Here is a 19230-nt window from a genome sequence, read left to right on the forward strand (position 1 = left end):
CCCCAAAGCATGATGTTTCCACCCCCATGCTTCACAGTAGGTATGGTGTTCTTTGGATGCAACTCAGCATTCTTTGTCCTCCAAACACGACGAGTTGAGTTTTTACCAAAAAGTTATATTTTGGTTTCATCTGACCATATGACATTCTCCCAATCTTCTTCTGGATCATCCAAATGCTCTCTAGCAAACTTCAGACGGGCCTGGACATGTACTGGCTTAAGCAGGGGGACACGTCTGGCACTGCAGGATTTGAGTCCCTGGCGGCGTAGTGTGTTACTGATGGTAGGCTTTGTTACTTTGGTCCCAGCTCTCTGCAGGTCATTCACCAGGCCCCCCCGTGTGGTTCTGGGATTTCTGCTCACCGTTCTTGTGATCATTTTGACCCCACGGGGTGAGATCTTGCGTGGAGCCCCAGATCGAGGGAGATTATCAGTGGTCTTGTATGTCTTCCATTTCCTAATAATTGCTCCCACAGTTGATTTCTTCAAACAAAGCTGCTTACCTATTGCAGATTCCGTCTTCCCAGCCTGGTGCAGGTCTACAATTTTGTTTCTGGTGTCCTTTGACAGCTCTTTGGTCTTGGCCATAGTGGAGTTTGGAGTGTGACTGTTTGAGGTTGTGGACAGGTGTCTTTTATACTGATAACAAGTTCAAACAGGTGCCATTGTAACGGATGTGAAATGGCTAGCTAGTTAGCGGGTACGCGCTACTAGCATTTCAATCAGTTACGTCACTTGCTCTGAGACTTAAGTAGGGTTTCCCCTTGCTCTGCAAGGGCTGCGGCTTTTGTGGAGCGATGGGTAACGATGCTTCGTGGGTGTCAGTTGTTGATGTGTGCAGAAGGTCCCTGGTTCGCGCCTGTGTCGGGGCGAGGGGACGGTTTAAAGTTATACTGTTACACCATTAATACAGGTAACGAGTGGAGGACAGAGGAGCCTCTTAAAGAAGAAGTTACAGGTCTGTGAGAGCCAGAAATCTTGCTTGTTTGTAGATGACCAAATACTTATTTTCCACCATAATTTGCAAATAAATTAATTAAAAATCCTACAATGTGATTTTCTGGATTTTTTTTCTAATTTTGTCTGTCATAGTTGAAGTGTACCTATGATGAAAATTACAGGCCTCTCTCATCTTTTTAAGTGGGAGAACTTGCACAATTGGTGGCTGACTAAATACTTTTTGCCCCACTGTGTGTGTATATATATATATATATATATATATATATATATATATATATATATATATATATATATATATATATATATATATGTTGCAACTGGCTGAAGTGAAGAAGGCTTTTCGGGGCGAATCCTAACACATTTTCACTCTCTGCCATTGATATTAATGCAGGACTAGAGCTGGGATTTATATAAAAGGCGAGATGGAGCACTGTGCAATGCACAATGCGCCTTTGGACGAATCCCGGCCTTAGTAAAAATGTGACTTAAGTGGAAGTTAGGATTCACATTTATCAGTTGATAACTGAACTACTTCCATTAACGAAAGAACACAATCCAGAGACACAGGAAGACTGTGTAAAGTGTAAATAAAATGAACATTTACTGTGATCAATTTGTATGATGATCAAAAGGCATTATAGATGCACCTGCTTACATGCTAGTTACGTGCATATTATGCATCAACTAAATGTATATAACAGAAGCTTATTTGACCATACTGCCTTTGAACATTATACAGCAGCATTTGTCACCAGCCAAACACTCCAGCAAGTCATATGTAAGCATCTCTCAGGCCCTTTGTCTCATAAATGTAAAAGGCACTATGCGTAATGGTGATTCTTTGGAGTTGGGAACCTAAACTTAGCCTTTGACCTGGAATCAGCCCTTCCCAGACCCATGCAGTCCCTCTTTTCCATGGATCTATCCCAGCCTTAGCCCCACTCCCTGCACCAGACCCACAGTCCCTCTCCCACCCCAGTCCTAGCCCCTCTCTCCTACCTTCTCTCTACCCCCAACTTCTCTCTCCCCAGTCCTAGCCCCTCTCTCCTACCTTCTCTCTACCCCCAACTTCTCACCCCAGCCCCTCTCTTCTACCTTCTCTCACCCCAGCCCCTCTCTCTACCCCCAACTTCTCTCACCCCAGCCCCTCTCTCCTACCTTCACTCTACCCAGACCCTCTCTCACCCATTTACATTACATTTTAGTCATTTAGCAGACGCTCTTATCCAGAGCGACTTACAGTAGAGTGCATACATTTTATATATTACATACTGAGACAAGGATATCCCTAACGGCCAAACCCTCCCTAACCCGGACGACGCTAGGCCAATTGTGCATCGCCCCACGGACCTCCCGGTTGCAGCCGGCTGCGACAGAGCCTGGGCGCGAACCCAGAGACTCTGGTGGCGCAGCTAGCACTGCGATGCAGTGCCCTAGACCACTGCGCCACCCGGGAGACTTGTAGTCCTAGTTTAAGCCATGCCACTGGTCCTCATATCCTGCGTTTAACATTTAGGTTCTCCAACACGTCTTCACAGGCTCAGTCCACAAGCATGTCATCAAGCCTGATCCAGAAACATGGCTCTGTTGGCCAGAAACAGTTTTCAACAGGCCAGAAACACTACTTTAAACAGAGCTGAATTTTGTACCAATGTACTAGACATCTATTAAACTACAACGATGACTTTTGACATAATGCAGAGGCTTAATCTGGACTATAAATCTCATAACGCTGGATACAGTCATCGCTCTCTGGCAGGACCCCTATGGACTGAGATGCTCCCTGGAACGGTGCATGTGGTTACGTGTGCATGTTTTTTGTTCTCTGCTTTCACAAAATAAAGTTCCCGTCCATTGATGATCCATATACTAATATGGATAGCTAGCTGCTGACTTCTGACAATGCTAGATAACCTTTTATTCTATGGGGTGTTTTCTCCAAAAATGTAAGTTCATATAAGAAAAAGGATACATATAATCAAGTCCATCTTTGATAAATAGTATTTATCACATTATTGTTATACACAAAGCAAGCACAGTAGTCCCACATGTCGACTGCAGTTACAACAAAATGTAAAAACATTTTAATTTTGGCAGTATTTCCTGTTTGCTATGGAAACAACCATTATCCTTTTTGCCCTAGAGGAGAAGCAAGCTTATTGGTCAGTGTCGAGGTACCCATGCTGCTCTCCTCTGAGAATAGACCATTCCCTTCCATTACAGCCTAGCTGGAGCGAGCCATCTCCTCCTCTTTAAGTCGACATGTGTTCTGGTTTGAACACCATTTCAGATCATTTCCAGTGGATGGGTGAACTGCACCTCAGAGCATCCTTGTAGACAGGCCAGTAGTACTGGGCTCCCGAGTGGGGCAGCGGTCTAAGGCACTACATCTCAGTGCAAGAGCCGTCACTACAGTCTCTGGTTCGAATCCAGAATGCATCACATATGTTTGTGATTGGGAGTCCCATAGGGCGGCGCACAATTGGCCTAGCGTCTTCCGGGTTTGGCCGTTGTAGGCCGTCATTGTAACTGACTTGCCTAGTTAAATAAAGGTTCAATAAAAATACTGTGTGTAGTACTTGTGTAAGCCTGACAGTGGATTCCTCTGATGCAAGTCAGCTGTTCCCTTGAAAATCTTGACGAACACCACTGGGTCATTGGCCTTGTTGCTGAACACTGCATGCGGATGGGTCACACGCTGCAGAGACTCACCGTCCACTGAAACCAGCTCATACCTCGCCTGGAGACACACACAAAGACAGGTTAGAGGTACAGACGCCAACACATGCTTACTGTGCAGTGACCTGGGCTCCCACTCAGCATCTACTGCTCTCCTTCATCCCAGTACATTCATTACCATATTCTCTCGCTCGCTCACACACACACGCTCAAGGTTTACCCTCAGCGGAAGGTTATGTTGAAAACACACACACACACAATGCATTGATAATGCAGGAAGAGTTCTAGAACCCTGAGGAGAGGAACTTCCTGTGATGTCATCAGGGCTCGCTGAGGATGCACCTGGTTGACAACCCCAATGAAGGGTCACACACAATCACAAGGCAAGAGGTATGTGACATTACAAGGTCTCTTCTCGATTTCCCCCAAACCAGGGCCCTGTTGGAACTCTGAAAATACATCTCCCCTCATGAAACTAATGTTTGATAGCGTTGGTTAACCCAAAACATTGCTGCCTTCCCTTCCGTGACACCAGCACCAAAATACTTCAATCCATTTATCTATAAAGCAAAGTAATTTTGAATATTAGACAATCTCATTCATCCTCGTAGGTAAACATTTATTTATCTTTTTGGGCCTTTCTCTCTCGCCCTGTCCCTGTCTAGCCAATAGGCATCATCCACATGTAAGTGTGTTTAACATTAGTTAGATGGGCATTGCTCCTAGTAGGTAGTGGATCACTGTCCAGACTCCAGGTCATATGTCTGGAGACAGCAACACCAGAACTCTAGGACAGGGTAAATAGTATAATCCTGGTGCTGTTGACTACACAGTGACCTTACTCAGCTAACAGCACAGATGAAAAGGAGCAACACACACACACACACAGAGAGACACAGAGAGAGAGACACAGAGAGAGAGACACAGAGAGAGAGACACAGAGAGAGAGACACAGAGAGAGAGACACAGAGAGACACAGAGAGAGACACACACAGAGAGACACACAGAGAGAGACACACAGAGAGAGACACAGAGAGACAGACACAGAGAGAGACACAGAGAGAAAGACACAGAGAGAGACACAGAGAGAGACACAGAGAGAGACACAGAGAGAGACACAGAGAGAGACACACAGAGAGAGACACACAGAGAGAGACACACAGAGAGAGACACACAGAGAGAGACACACAGAGAGAGACACACAGAGAGAGACACACAGAGAGAGACACACAGAGAGAGACACACAGAGAGAGACACACACACACCTGGTGGCTAGCTAAAAGGTAGGGTGTTTTCAGACAGGAACAGGGGGACAGGAAAGCCTGCTGTAGTTGTCTACTTGGTCTCTGTGTGGGAGACAGCCAGCAGACACACAAGATAAGGACCGGCTATCAGACTACGCCAGCGAGGTGTGAGGCTGAGTTAAGAAACTGGAGATGGGGGGGGGGGTCAGAGTAGAGCAAACCAACCAAGTCTCTGTTTCCCTCTCTCTCCCAACCATTTCTCTCCCTCCTTGTCCTTCCCCTCCTTGTCAAAGGTCTCTGTCGCATGCGTATGTGAAAGGGGGATTCTAAGGGGAAGTTCTTAGAAACTGAAAGGCTTAGCCGACACCAGATCCCCAGAGTGTATGACACTAATCGGACCTGGGAAGTGCTGTCACCAGGTTCACGGCGGCAGCAACACACACACACACACACACACACACACACACACACACACACACACACACACACACACACACACACACACACACACACACACACACACACACACGATATTGCTGCACTGTTGGAGCTAGAAACATAAGCATTTTGCTGCACCTGCGATAACATCTGCAAAACTCTACTGTACGTGACCTAGTATCTCTCAGGTTAGAGAGCTGTGACCTAGTATCTCTCAGGTTAGAGAGCTGTGACCTAGTATCTCTCAGGTTAGAGAGCTGTGACCTAGTATCTCTCAGGTTACAGAGCTGTGACCTAGTATCTCTCAGGTTACAGAGCTGTGACCTAGTATCTCTCAGGTTACAGAGCTGTGACCTAGTATCTCTCAGGTTACAGAGCTGTGACCTAGTATCTCTCAGGTTACAGAGCTGTGACCTAGTATCTCTCAGGTTACAGAGCTGTGACCTAGTATCTCTCAGGTTACAGAGCTGTGACCTAGTATCTCTCAGGTTACAGAGCTGTGACCTAGTATCTCTCAGGTTACAGAGCTGTGACCTAGTATCTCTCAGGTTACAGAGCTGTGACCTAGTATCTCTCAGGTTACAGAGCTGTGACCTAGTATCTCTCAGGTTACAGAGCTGTGACCTAGTATCTCTCAGGTTACAGAGCTGTGACCTAGTATCTCTCAGGTTACAGAGCTGTGACCTAGTATCTCTCAGGTTACAGAGCTGTGACCTAGTATCTCTCAGGTTACAGAGCTGTGACCTAGTATCTCTTAGGTTACAGAGCTGTGACCTAGTATCTCTTAGGTTACAGAGCTGTGACCAAGTATCTCTTAGGTTACAGAGCTACAGTATGTCTCTCAGACATCACCCCCCTTTCACCTCACTGTAACCTCTGACCTGATCCCCCTGCTTCATTCAGGATCTTTCTTTCCGGTAATACACTCTGGCTAAGATATTATAGGGTGTCCAATCAAAAACATTTTGACCAATGTGTAAAATAATATGTTAATTGTGTAGATACTCCTCTAAGAAACCCCATGGTCTCCATCATAATCCGTTGAAAAGTTATTGGTGTTTTTACCCTTGTAGGATGGTCAAAATTAGAGTGACTAAATCAATGGAGGCCAGAGAACAGTGGTCATAAATCAGGAGAATAGCATTGTGTCAGCCAGGCTGGATGTGTGAGAGAATTAAGGCTAACTCATTTTTCTTCTCAAATCCGGAGGACATAAAACAATAGAGGTAAGATCGATATCAATGTTGAGACATGACATTTTGTATTTTCATATTTAATTCTATGCTTTTAATTTTAATATGAACAAAAACAGGCGTATCTCTGTGAAATGTCAACGGAGCACTGAGCGTACCTACCACAAGCTTTTTATTTTCAAAGCCTTTTACATTTATTTCAGCTCGTGTCATGCTAATTTAGCTATTTGCGACCCACGGAATCAACTTGGAAGACGTGAAATCCGATGAGGCTGCACCACTATGTCAACAGAGCTCAGTGCTTTTTATCAGATGTATTAGGTTATGAAATATGACCTCTAGGATATAATATTAATGATGTCAGAGAACGACCCCACTGAGCGATTCAGAACATGAAGAATCATATTTGTCTTGGTCAAATGTATTTTATAACGAAAGAAAGTGAAAAGTCCTCACCAAAGCGTGTTTTCACCCACTCTGGTTAGAGTGGGTGAGTGGAGTGGACACCCTACATATCATTCAGGAGACGCACACTCACACACTCAGCTATTGTACACTATTCTCCTCACAGAGCTGTGAGCAAGGTGACTTCCTCATGTTTTGGTCAGCTGGCGCCCATCCGAACTCGGCGAGGTGAACCGAACGATTATACTCAAATACTCCCTTGAAAGACAGTACTATGTTCAGACACCGTTGTCAATATACACTTCCTCAAAATAGTCACAATGTATGTAATTAAGGAATTCATTTTGGCGTTTTTGCCGAGGATATCTTCGTCACTCAACTTTACATCTAACTAAGATGTTTGGTGCAGTATTTCTCCAGTGAAAAAAATTGCATGAAAGCGAGTCGGCTATCATTGAATGACAAACACTTCATTGAACAATCCCTATTGTTGACCAATAACCAACGAAGGGGCGAAGACTTCAGCACTAAACTTTGTCTTGCCTCGAGCAGGGAAAAAAAGTGTGCACGAACAGCTGAAAAAACCCTTTGATGAACAAAACGAACAAAAACATCACAAAACATTATAATGCATTATAAATACAAAAGTATGTGGACACCCCTTAAAATTAGAGGATTCAGATTTTTCTGCCACAACTGTTGCTTCGAGCACAAAGCATTGCAATCTCCATAGACAAACATTTGTAGTAGAATCGTCTGTCCTCGGTTGCAACACTCACTAGTTCCAAACGGCCTCTGGAAGCAGCGTCACCATAAGAGCTGTTTGTCGGGAGCATCATGAAATGGCCGAGCAGCCGCTCACAAGCCTAAGATCACCATGCGCAATCCCAAGCATCGGCTGGAGTGGTGTAAAGCTCGCCGCCATTGGACTCTGGAGCAGCGGAAACGCATTCTCTGGAGTGATGAATCAAACGTCACTATCTGGAAGTCCGACTGACGAATCTGGGTTTGGCGGATGCCAAGAGAACGCTACCAGCCCCAATACATAGCATCAACTGTAAAGTTTGGTGGAGAAGGAATAATGGTCTGGGGCTGTTTTTCATGGTTTGGGCCCCGTATTTCAAGTGAAGGAAAACGTTAAAGCTACAGCATACAATGACATTCTAGATGATTCTGTGCTTCCAACTTTGTGGCAACAGTTTGGTGAAGGCCCTTTCCTGTTACAGCATGACAATGCCCCTGTGCACAAAGCGAGGTCCATACAGAAATGGTTTGTTGAGATCGGTGTGGAAGAACTTGACTGGCCTGCACAGGGCCCTGACCTCAACCCCATGAACACCTTTGGGATGAATTGGAACGCCGACTGCGAGCATTAGTGCCCAACCTCACGAATGCTCGTGGCTGAATGGAAGCAAGTTATTGAACAACCCCGAGCGGCACAGCGGTCTAAGGCACTACATATAAGTGCCTGAGGCGTCACAACAGACCCTGGTTCGATTCCAGGCTGTATCACAACCGGCCGTGATTGGGAGTCCCATAGGGCGGCGCACAATTGGCCCAGCGTCGTCTGGGTTAGGGTTTGGCCAGGGTAGGTCGTCATTGTAAATATGACTTGCCTAGTTAAATAAAAGGTAAAAAATATTTAAATAAAGTACCCGCAGCAGTGTTCCAACACCAAGTGGAAATTCTTCCCAGAAGAGTAGAGGCTGCTATAGCAGCAAAGGGGGGGACCAACTCCATATTAATGCCCATGATTTTGGAATGAGATGTTTGACGAGCTGGTGTCCACGTAATTTTGGTGATGTAGTGTACACGCAAACTGTTCTGGATGGGAAGGATGCGGGTGTCTTAAAATAGTTTCCTCTCTCCACCACTTCGCTCTCATTCTACCACTCATGAGACTGTCAGTCAGACAAAAGCCTGACACCAACACAGGCACACACACTAGCAAAGCCTTTTCATTCAGGTATTGTAGACTCAGAGTTCTGAGCCCAGGCCAAACTTGAGTGTTGTTTACAAACGTCACAGACCAATACATATCGCTAAACACATCACCTTGTATTATATGGCTCAGCTTGGATTAAAGCATGAGCTGCCGGAATATTACAGTGATCTCCTAAAGAAGCTTACCATCAGAGCGTCACTGGTAGAGGCAGCTCCTCCTGGAAACATCATCTCATTCTCCATCCCACCTGAGATACTGATACCTGTAGAGACACGGAATATCTCCATAGAGTGCCAGTGTAGGTGTAGGCTTTTGCCAATCAACTAAAAATCATAGTCTTTAGTACAAGACTAAGTTGAATCAGTTGTGTTACTGCTTTGGCAAGATTGAAATCCTGCATCTACAGGGGAAGATGACCAACTGTTGCTGTAGACTAAAGAGACACAGTAAATAGCCTTACTAAGGGTATTTTTCAGACTGGGCCATTAATAACAATAAGCAGGTGATGCACTGACCTCTACTGGTGGGGCCGGGTACTAGGCTACTGATTAGTGGGCGGCTGACTGATGGGCATACTCACCCAGAGACTGTTTCGTCTTAAAGATGGTCAACGTGGCGATCTCATGTCCTGAACTGGTACAGGTGGTATGTTTCCATGGTGACCATTCTGCGACTGTCCTGGCGAATATCTGTTCACTTGTTTCCCCTTCCCTGTCTGTCCCAGTCCCCCCTCTCCCTCCCTGTCGAGAGGGTTCAGTCCTGCGGAGGGGGCTCAGGGGGAGGGGTTGAGTGTTCCTACCTCCCCTCTCAGCACTGCACTCCCATTGGTCCATTTTGCCCCTCCCGCTGTGTCCATTCCTCACAGGCGACCACCCCCGCTCTGGAGTGGTATCTTCCGACAGCAATGAGGTCTAATCATAGAGCCGGGGCGTACCATTCTCACTACGTGGGGAGTAGATCGGTTGGCGTTGGCGTAGGGTGGTGTGTGGGGACTTGGCGAGGAGCCATTTGAGCGGTGAGGGGATCATGAGCGCAAGGTGTGGTGTTTGTTGCAGGAGACCTAAGAGAGGCCAGACAGACGGTCTATCTTAAAGTCCTGGGCTGGCTGAAGCTGGAAACCACCATGGTAGTCTGGAGAGAAGATATACATGACATCATACATATTAGCAGACACACGCGAAGACAGACACAGACTCAGTCCTTTAACCCCAGTAGACCAACAGTATTGTACTATAGTTTTACACCCTCCCAGCCCTGGTCAACCCTCTGTGTTTGACAGTGACATTGCGTGGGAGTTCTCTTGTGTCAGTCAACACAAAATGGAGTCCATTCACCCCAGGAACCATCAGCAACTCTCTATCGGAAGCCATCACACCCACCTACTCAGTAACATGAGTAATAGTAGGCAATTAAGGTCACAGTTATAAAAACTTAGAACACTGAAGACACCATTCTACTGACTCTGAAAAACACCAAAAGAAGAACTACCTGTACACAGCCAATCTGTAAATAGCACACCCGACTACCTCCTCTCCATGTTATTACTTACCCTCTTGCACCCCAGTATCTCTACTTGCACATCATCATCTGCACATCTATCACTCCAGTATTAACGCTAAATTGTAAATATTTTCGCCTGTAGGGCCTATTTATTGCCTACCTCCCTACTCTTCTACATTTGCACACACTGTACATAGATTTTTCAATTTCTTTTATTTTGTGTTATTGACTGTACTTTTGTCTATGTTTAACTCTCGCACTGCTTTGCTTTATCTATGCCAGGTCGCAGTGGTAAATGAGAACGTGTTCTCAACTGGCCTACCTGGTTAAATTAAAGGTTAAATAAAATATATATATTTTTTTTAAGCTGCCAGTTGATTCTCTGACTATAACACTTCTTCAGGGCTTTGAGGTAGGCTACTCACTTCTGAAGAGTTCTGTCAAACATGGCAGAAAGGACGGAAAGACCATTCTGCTTTTGGGGCGCATGCTCAGCCGGTTGACACAGAGACGCAGCACCTGGGAAGAAATGTGTATTCAGTTACCAGAACAGGGCAGGATCCAGCAAACACTACTAACCCTTACACTTAGATATGCAAAGAATAAGGCTAAAATGCTGAAAGTCCATCAGAAGGCATGCTGGAGCTATTACCATATGGCCTTAACATATCAAATACTTTCTAATCCTAGGGGTTGGGGGATAGTGGTCGCTTCAAGGGAGGGCCCAAGTGATTACAAAATACATTCAAGAGTGGAAATTAAGAAATATACATTTACAACACTACATGATAACACAAGATGATAACTGAAATAGCAAAAGTCTTGAATAAGCTAATTAACAGTTAACATTTCATTAACAAAAATGCAGCATAAAGGCTACATACCCTTTGTTCCAAAGACACTCCAAAGTATGCCAGAAAGAAACTCCTTTTAAGCAGTCCACAAATGGGAGAAGTATGAAGACTTTCAAAAACGTGTGTTAATCCTCCCAAGAAAAAAAAGGAAAAAAATAAAATAAATCAGCCTCCAAAAATGGCTGAAACTAACATCTGCTCAGAAAAATGTATATCACAAAAACATCCACGAACCTGTAAGCACTTGGATAAGTGTCTAAATGACAAAAAAAGTAGATATTTATTCATTAAAATATAAACAAAGACAATCCACTCATTTGTCTAAAAAAGGTGACAAAAAGTCCAACAAAGAAAATGCCAAGTAGACATAAAAAAAAAGTTGCTGTACATTCTTAGTGTTTCCATGGTGTTTCAAAACAATGCGGTAGCGATGTCTCAAGGATCCCGGATAGACCGGTTTGCAAGTTTTAAAGTTTGAATGGCAAGCAGTAGAAAAAGCTGCAATGTGCATCTCAGTCACACATTTACTTGCATACCTTGTAATGCCACAGGTGTCAGAGGAACACCTGAGAATGTCAATGAAAGTGTCCTTAAAAATAAAAATACTTTCACTTCATAGTTGACCTTAGAATAGAAAAGTATGGGTAACTGCAAAGCAAGTCTTGATGCAGTGTCTTTCTTAATCTCGCCTCAATTTTTTTTTTTTTATGAAATAGAAATAGCCCACTGATAAGTCACTCCAAAAATGGCTGAAAAACAAACTTGCAAAAAGAAAAAGATTATCCATAGGATTTTTTTACCAATGCCTAGGGCTACTCTTATTTAGAAAAAATATCCTTGTTGACCTTATTTACATCAAAAAAGATCAGGAGGTTCATCTACAGAGGCTTTGAAAGGTAGAAAAGTTAGGCTAGTCAATGAACATGTCGTTTAATGGGGAAGAAAAAATAAGTCTAGAAATAAATCAGTCTTCACAGCAAGAACAAAAGTGAACCAACAGGAGGCCAAGGGAATCTGCAAAATCCACTATTTAAAGATTTAACCGTTAACACAAATCCCATACACAAAAGTATGTGGACACCTCTGAATATATTCTTATAGAATTTTCACAAATGCCTTACTATATTTCATTCTCAAACATTCAATGAATTTATAAAAACGACCATATCTAAAAGTGATCACGTGTCTGAAAACGGTAAAAATATATATATATAATCTTCCTGGGATGTATATGAACAGATCTAAGATTACATATTGCTAAAACGCTGTCAGTTCCACTTTAAGATCAAAAATGTATTCTAGGCTATCATAGAGAGAAGACGCATATCCTTTAGCCTTTTTACATCCTATTAGTAAATATTTACACCATTACCAGTAACTGAAATGTAAGTTTTGTTTTTTGCAGGTTTGGATGCAATGTCGAGGTCCAGGCCTATTTCCTTGCAGTGTGGGTAGCACTTTTGAACGCAGATTGCTAAGGACATTGTTTAATTTAATAAATGGTACAATATGGCTGTAACGTAACAAAATGTGGAAAAAGTCAAGGGGTCTGAAAACTTTCCGAAGGCACTGTATGCAAATAGGTTTTTGCCCACGTAAGGGAGTATTGTCCTGCTTTCATTGTCTTTGGATCAGGAAGTTCAAACACTTCTGTTAACCACCCAGGTTTTCTTCTCTTGTAATGCATCTTGCTTCTGGCCATTTTTAAAGTCATATCATTACTCATTTTGCAAAAGAAGATCAAAGTTGTATTAACCCTCCAGCATGACAATGCCACCAGCCATACTGCTCATTCTGTGCGTGATTTCCTGCAAGACATGAATGTCAGTGTTCTGCCATGGCCAGCAAAGAGCCCGGATCTCAATCCCATTGAGCACGTCTGGGAACTGTTGAATCGGAGGATAAGGGTTAGGGCCAATCCCCTCAGAAATGTCTGGAAACTTGCTGGTGCCTTGGTGGAAGAGTGGGGTATCGCACAGCAAGAACTGGTAAATCTGGTGCAGTCCATGAGGAGATTTACTGCAGTACTTAATGCAGCTGGTGGCCACACCAGATACTGACTGTTACTTTTGATTTTGACCCCCCTTGTTCAGGGACACATTATTCCATTACGGTTAGTCAGATGTCTGCGAAACTTGTTCAATTTATGTCTCAGTTGTTGAATCATGTTCATACAAATATTTACACGTTAAGTTTGCTGAAAATAAATGCAGTTGACAGTGAGAGGACATTTCTTTTTCTGCTGAGTTTATATTCATCCTCTACAGTTTTGACATTCAAGACTTCAGAGGGAAAGTTCAAATGATTCACAATTGGCTGAAAGAGGAGGACTAGTAGGTAGTTCTACATTGCAGCCGATTTCTGTAGCAGATGAGGATAGAACAAAAGGTATGGCAGTACCATGTTTTGGGAGATTGTTGGCCTGATCTTGTCGTTCAGTTGGTGTTTGGCTAAATATCTGAAGTTGGGTTGACTTGACTTTCAAAAGAACCCTTTTCTGCAATGCGTAGTGACAATTCTGGGAGGCTGAATACATTTCCTGTCAGAATATCAATTGGCGTTGAGCCATGCCATGAACAATCTTTGATTAAATGCTCTTCGTGGCGATAGTGTTTGCCATGATTAGGATATACCAGTCTTGCATCTTGTTCCATGGTTTTCCGTGAGATTTCTTTGATATTCCTTTAGGTAAATCATCTGAAAGCACTGTTTTTTTTTGTTGTTGCACGGCTTTGAAATCACATTAGGTATTATGAACACTTCTTTCGACATTTGACCCTTTCCCAAGAGCTCAGGTTTGTGTTTTCGAACCGTCACTTTACTCTAAATACTTAATTGAGCTTGATGACGTCTCTGATTTTGCAAACTGCGATCAAAATTGTATTCTAGAATATCAGAGAGCAAACAAAATATCCACCCATCTTTTCCAATCTTACCTCAACGATTCTTACGCAAGTATGTATGAACCTCGATAACGACACTGTTAGTCAGTAAATTCAATTCCAGTTTCGTTTTTGCAGGTTAGGATGCAACATCAATGTCCAGACCTATTTCATGAGAGATCGGGTAGCACTCTTAAACCCATTTGTGTGTTAAACTTCACATATCTAAGTTGGTAACATTTCGCTTCGATTCATCAGCACAAAGTGCAAGGTCAATCTTATCAGAGATGCTCTCTAGCTTGACCCAATGAGGTTCTACTTGTCTGACTTCCAGCAAATCGCCTCCCTTCGACACCCTGGCTAATAACATGTCCATTTCTTTTCTTTTTCTCATGAAAGCCAACCTCCTCCTTTTTGTTACTTCTTTCAGTCTTTGGTATTTCGGCTCAAGTGTTACTGTAGTGGCCTTCTGGTGATTTGAAAACTCTGAAGAATTCCTTTGTTTGCGACGTTTTTTCATGAAAGTATCCTTGTAAAATTCACATCTATATCGACCATGTAAACGTGTCTTTCTCTGCCAAACTGCTCTTAACGCAACAATAATCTCTTGAGCCAGCTCAGTTTTCCCACTTTGTAAATCCAGATCAAAATTTTGGTCTAGAACATCACAGACAATCTGCCTGTAATTTCCACACACTTCTGAAGCAAAATCAGCCACTTCAAACATTACATCTCTGGTCAATAGATGCAAGTCAAGTTTCTCCTTTTTCACACATTTAGATTTCACATCCAGGTCAAGTCCTTTTTCCTTACAGAGAGGGTAGAGGTACTCCAATGCTTCTTCTAATGTGGGCATCATTAAGGATTCCTCCATTTTTATGTCTTTCTGAGTGAAGACGCTTTCTGTCTGGACATGTTGAGGATAGATCACAGCCAGATCAGCCTCATCCTTTGTGCATATTTCATGAGGTCCATTTTCAGGACCAAAGAGTGCGGTCTCATCCGCACACCGTGTTAAAACTGTCTCAGTAAAGAGGTTTTCAGTCTTCACATGCGGAGGAGATATCAGGTCCACAACAGGCTCCTCCTTTATGCAGATGTCAAAGGGTGTACGATTTTCTGAGACGCTGTCATGCAAAAAGGACCTTGCCCATGTAAGAGAGCGGTTACTTGCTTTCATTGTCTTTGGATCAGGAAGTTCAAACACTTCTGCTAACCACCCAGGTTGTTTCTTCTTGTAATTCTTTTTCATGTCTTTTAGTTTTGCCATAGTACAGACGGAAAATGTATATTGTACTTCATTACCAACACCAAGATCAAAGTTGTATTCTAGAATATCATAGATAACACGCGGTTGAGCTGTTTTAATCTCTCTAGCATATTCAGACACCTCAACCATTACACCATTTGTCAGTAAATGACGATCAAGTTTCTGTTTCACTCCAGATCCAACATTGAAATCTACACCCATTTCCTTGCACTTCTTGTATGGAGCTTTCCAATTCCTTCCATAATGTCTTGGGGTTTTTCTTGAGTAACTGACACGACACTGCCGTATATACTCATCCTCTACTGTTTTTTGGCATTGCAGTCTTAGTCTTCTATCGGCATTGTAGTCTTCGTCTTCATCAGAAAGAAAGTTGAATGGCTCACAGTAGTCAGAAAGAATAGGCCTCGGTCTAGTAGATACAGCTAAATTACATCCGCTTTCTGTAGCAGGTGAGGTTAGCACAGAAGGAACGGCAGTACTATATCTTGCTAGATGAACATTTTCAGCAGGCAATGGCAATTCAATATTGGTCTGGGTTTGGTTTACGCTAAACACCTGTGAAGTTGGGTTGATTTGAGCTTCAAAATAACCACAGTGAGTGAATGCAGGTTTGGATGCAACATCAAGGCCCAGACCTATTTCATGACAGAGTGGGTAGCAGTCTTTCACCAGTTCTTTGGTGTTAAACGTCACATTTGAATGGTCTAAGTTGGTAACATTTTGCTTCGTTTCATCAGCACAAAGTGCAAGGTCAATCTTATCAGAGATGCTCTCTAGCTGGACCCAATGAGGTTCTACTTGTCTGACTTCCAGCAAATCTCCTCCCTTCGACACCCTGGCTAATAACATGTCCATTTCTTTTTTTTTTCTCATTAAATCCAACCTCCTCCTTTTTGTTACTTCTTTCCGTCTTCGGTATTTCAGCTCAAGTGATGATGTAGTGAAATTCTGGTTACTGCAAATCTCTAAAGGATTCTTTCGTTTGCGCCATTTTTTCATGAAAGTATCCTTGTAAAATTCACATCTCTTTCGACCATGTAAATGTGTCTTTCTCTGCCTAACTGCTGCTAACACAACCATAATCTCTTGAGCCAGCTCAGTTTTCCCACTTTGTAAATCCAGATCAAAATTTTGGTCTAGAACATCACAGACAATCTGCCTGTAATTTCCACACACGTCTGAAGCAAAATCAGCCACTTCAAACATTACATCTCTGGTCAATAGATGCAAGTCAAGTTTCTCCTTTTTCACACATTTAGATTTCACATCCAGGTCAAGTCCTTTTTCCTTACAGAGAGGGTAGAGGTACTCCAATGCTTCTTCTAATGTGGGCATCATTGAGGATTGCTCCATTGTTATGTCTTTCTGAGTGAAGACGCTTTCTGTCTGGACATGTCGAAGATAGATCACATCCAGATCAGCCTCATCCTTTGTGCATATTTCATTAGGCCCATTTTCAGGGCCAATGAGTGCAGTCTCATCCGCACACCGTGTTAAAACTGTCTCAGTAAAGAGGCTTTCAGTCTTCACATGCGGAGGAGATATCAGGTCCACAACCTTTATACAGGTGTCAAAGGGTGTTAGATTTTTTGAGACGCCGTTATGCAAATTGGACCCTGCCCATTGAAGAGAGACGTTACTTGCTTTCATTGTCTTTGGATCAGGAAGTTCAAACACTTCTGCTAACCATCCAGGTTGTGTCCTCTTGTAATTCTTTTTCATGTCTTTTAGTTTTAACATAATCCGGCTGCCAAAATCAAATTGTAATTCACTACCAACACCAAGATCAAAGTTGTATTCTAGAATATCATAGATAACATGCCGGTGAGCTCTTTTAATCTCTTTAGCATATTCAGACACCTCAACCATTACACCATTTGTCAGTAAATGACGATCAAGTTTCTGTTTCGCTCCAGATCCAACATTGAAAACTACACCCATTTCCTTGCACTTCTTGTATGGAGCTTCCCAATATGTTCCAAAATGTCTTGGGGTTTTTCTTGAGTAACTGACACGACACTGCCGTATATACTCATCCTCTACTGTTTTTTGGCATTGAAGTCTTCGTCTTCCATCGCCATTGTAGTCTTCGTCTTCATCAGAAGGAAAGTTGAATGGCTCACAGTAGTCAGAAAGAATAGGCCTCGATCTAGTAGATACAGCTAAATTACATCCGCTTTCTGTAGCAGGTGAGGTTAGCACAGAAGGAATGTCAGTACCATATCTTGCTAGATGAACATTTTCAGCAGGCAATGGCAATTCATTATTGGTCTGGGTTTGGTTTACGCTAAACACCTGTGAAGATGGGTTGATTTGAGCTTCAAATGAACCACATAGGGTGAATGCATTTGCTATGGGAATATCACTGGACGGTGATCCATGCCATGACTCCTCTTTGAGAAAATGCCCTTCAGATGTACTAACGGGATCTTGGGCATTACAGAAATAAACCACTTTGACAGCGTTATTCTCCCCATCACTTGTGCCTGTCTTTTCAGGGAAAATACGTAAAATCTGCCCTTGACTTGTTGTTTGGGAACTGATGGAAGGTACATGTGAATGCTCTTTTGGTAAACCCACATAGGAACATGAAGACCATGGGACAGTTGGGGTTATTCCCATGTCATTCTCCTCAAGCTTTACATCAATCTCAGAAGGAAAATAACTGTCTGATAAATTGTTGGTAGTTTGGATCACTGTATAGTCATGTTTATATGTTGAATTGGTTTTGGTTTCCAGATAACTTGTTTCTGTGTTTCCTGACACTGGAGAATGTGGGTAATCTATGCAGGCATTAATTGAATCAGACCAAATGGTTACTTGGGAACTCTCTGCTTCATCGTCCTCCATCTTAACATCCATTTTGCACCAATAAACTACAAAAACAAACTCGTCAAAAATGACAATCTCTAAACTGAGAACAGTCGATTGTTAGATATCTGACATTACAACTTATTAAAAAAAAAGGAATGTCAACGTCACTTTACGGTACAACCAGTCACCAGCAGCAATTGGTCATTTATATAATATTGATAAACACTGTAAATTCTATTTCAGACCCCCCCGGGAATCATACTCCCTGTCAGACTCCTAAAAATATATAATTCACCAATTTGCGACTACCCGTGTCTTTCCAATACATGCATGGGCTATAAAAATTACCATACAACTGATCTGACCAAGCTAGCAAGTCAACTTCCTAGCTAGCTAGCTGCTAGCCAGCCAACTTCCTAGCTAGCTAACGAGTTAGCTAGCTAGCTAAATGGCAACAAACGCCTAAATCGTATTTGGCGATGTATCTAACGTTAGCTATTTAGATTTAACTTTTTATTGTATTTTGCTAACTAGGTTAATGCGGTTAGCAACTGCTAACCAATCGTTAGCAAGCTAGCTAGTTGTCCGTAACATAACTAGTTAGCGTTAAGTTTGCTACTAGGCTACCTACCTAAGATAACGTACCGTTACCTTTACTGGTGGTGGACTACAGCAAATCCCTTGGCCTGCATTGTGTTTAAAGAAAATCGAGACACAAAAAGTTGAGTTCACAGATCTGTTCAGCATTATTTCTTAAAACCGCCTGCTAGCTAGCAGCAGCATGCGCCGGAGTGGAATTTTTAAGTAGCACTTTACGTCCCTCGTCAGGTGGTTGTGGCTAGTTGGGGTACAGCTACAGACGAACGTGACGTTATTCTCCCGCCGTGCAATTCGGTTTTGACTAATTTTACATGTAGTCACAGATGATCCGTTATATTGACCAGAGACTATAGTGACTAGTAACCGAAAGGTTGCAAGATAGAATCCCCAAGCTGACAAGTTAAAAATCTGTCGTTCTTTTCCCGAACAAGGCAGTTAACCCACTGT

General features: G+C 42.9%; 1 protein-coding gene across 3 annotated transcripts; it reads right to left on the minus strand.

The window, feature by feature from the left end:
• Nucleotides 1-2942: 2942 nt before the first annotated feature.
• Nucleotides 2943-19023, minus strand: LOC129836520 (uncharacterized). 3 transcript variants are annotated; one of them, XM_055902813.1, is made up of 5 exons: nucleotides 11248-19023; nucleotides 10789-10882; nucleotides 9444-9994; nucleotides 9049-9125; nucleotides 2943-3699 (listed from the first exon to the last, which is right to left on the minus strand). In XM_055902813.1, the coding sequence occupies exon 1, from the start codon at nucleotides 18229-18231 to the stop codon at nucleotides 14317-14319; it is 3915 nt and encodes a 1304-aa protein (XP_055758788.1). In that variant the 5' UTR covers nucleotides 18232-19023; the 3' UTR covers nucleotides 2943-3699; nucleotides 9049-9125; nucleotides 9444-9994; nucleotides 10789-10882; nucleotides 11248-14316. The 3 variants fall into 3 exon arrangements, with proteins under 3 accessions (XP_055758788.1, XP_055758789.1, XP_055758790.1); XM_055902814.1 differs by having other exon boundaries at nucleotides 9379-9994; XM_055902815.1 differs by lacking the exon at nucleotides 9049-9125.
• Nucleotides 19024-19230: the final 207 nt, after the last annotated feature.

The sequence above is a fragment of the Salvelinus fontinalis genome, chromosome 37, assembly GCF_029448725.1.
Source record: "Salvelinus fontinalis isolate EN_2023a chromosome 37, ASM2944872v1, whole genome shotgun sequence".
In the NCBI taxonomy this organism is placed as follows: Eukaryota; Metazoa; Chordata; class Actinopteri; order Salmoniformes; family Salmonidae; genus Salvelinus; species Salvelinus fontinalis.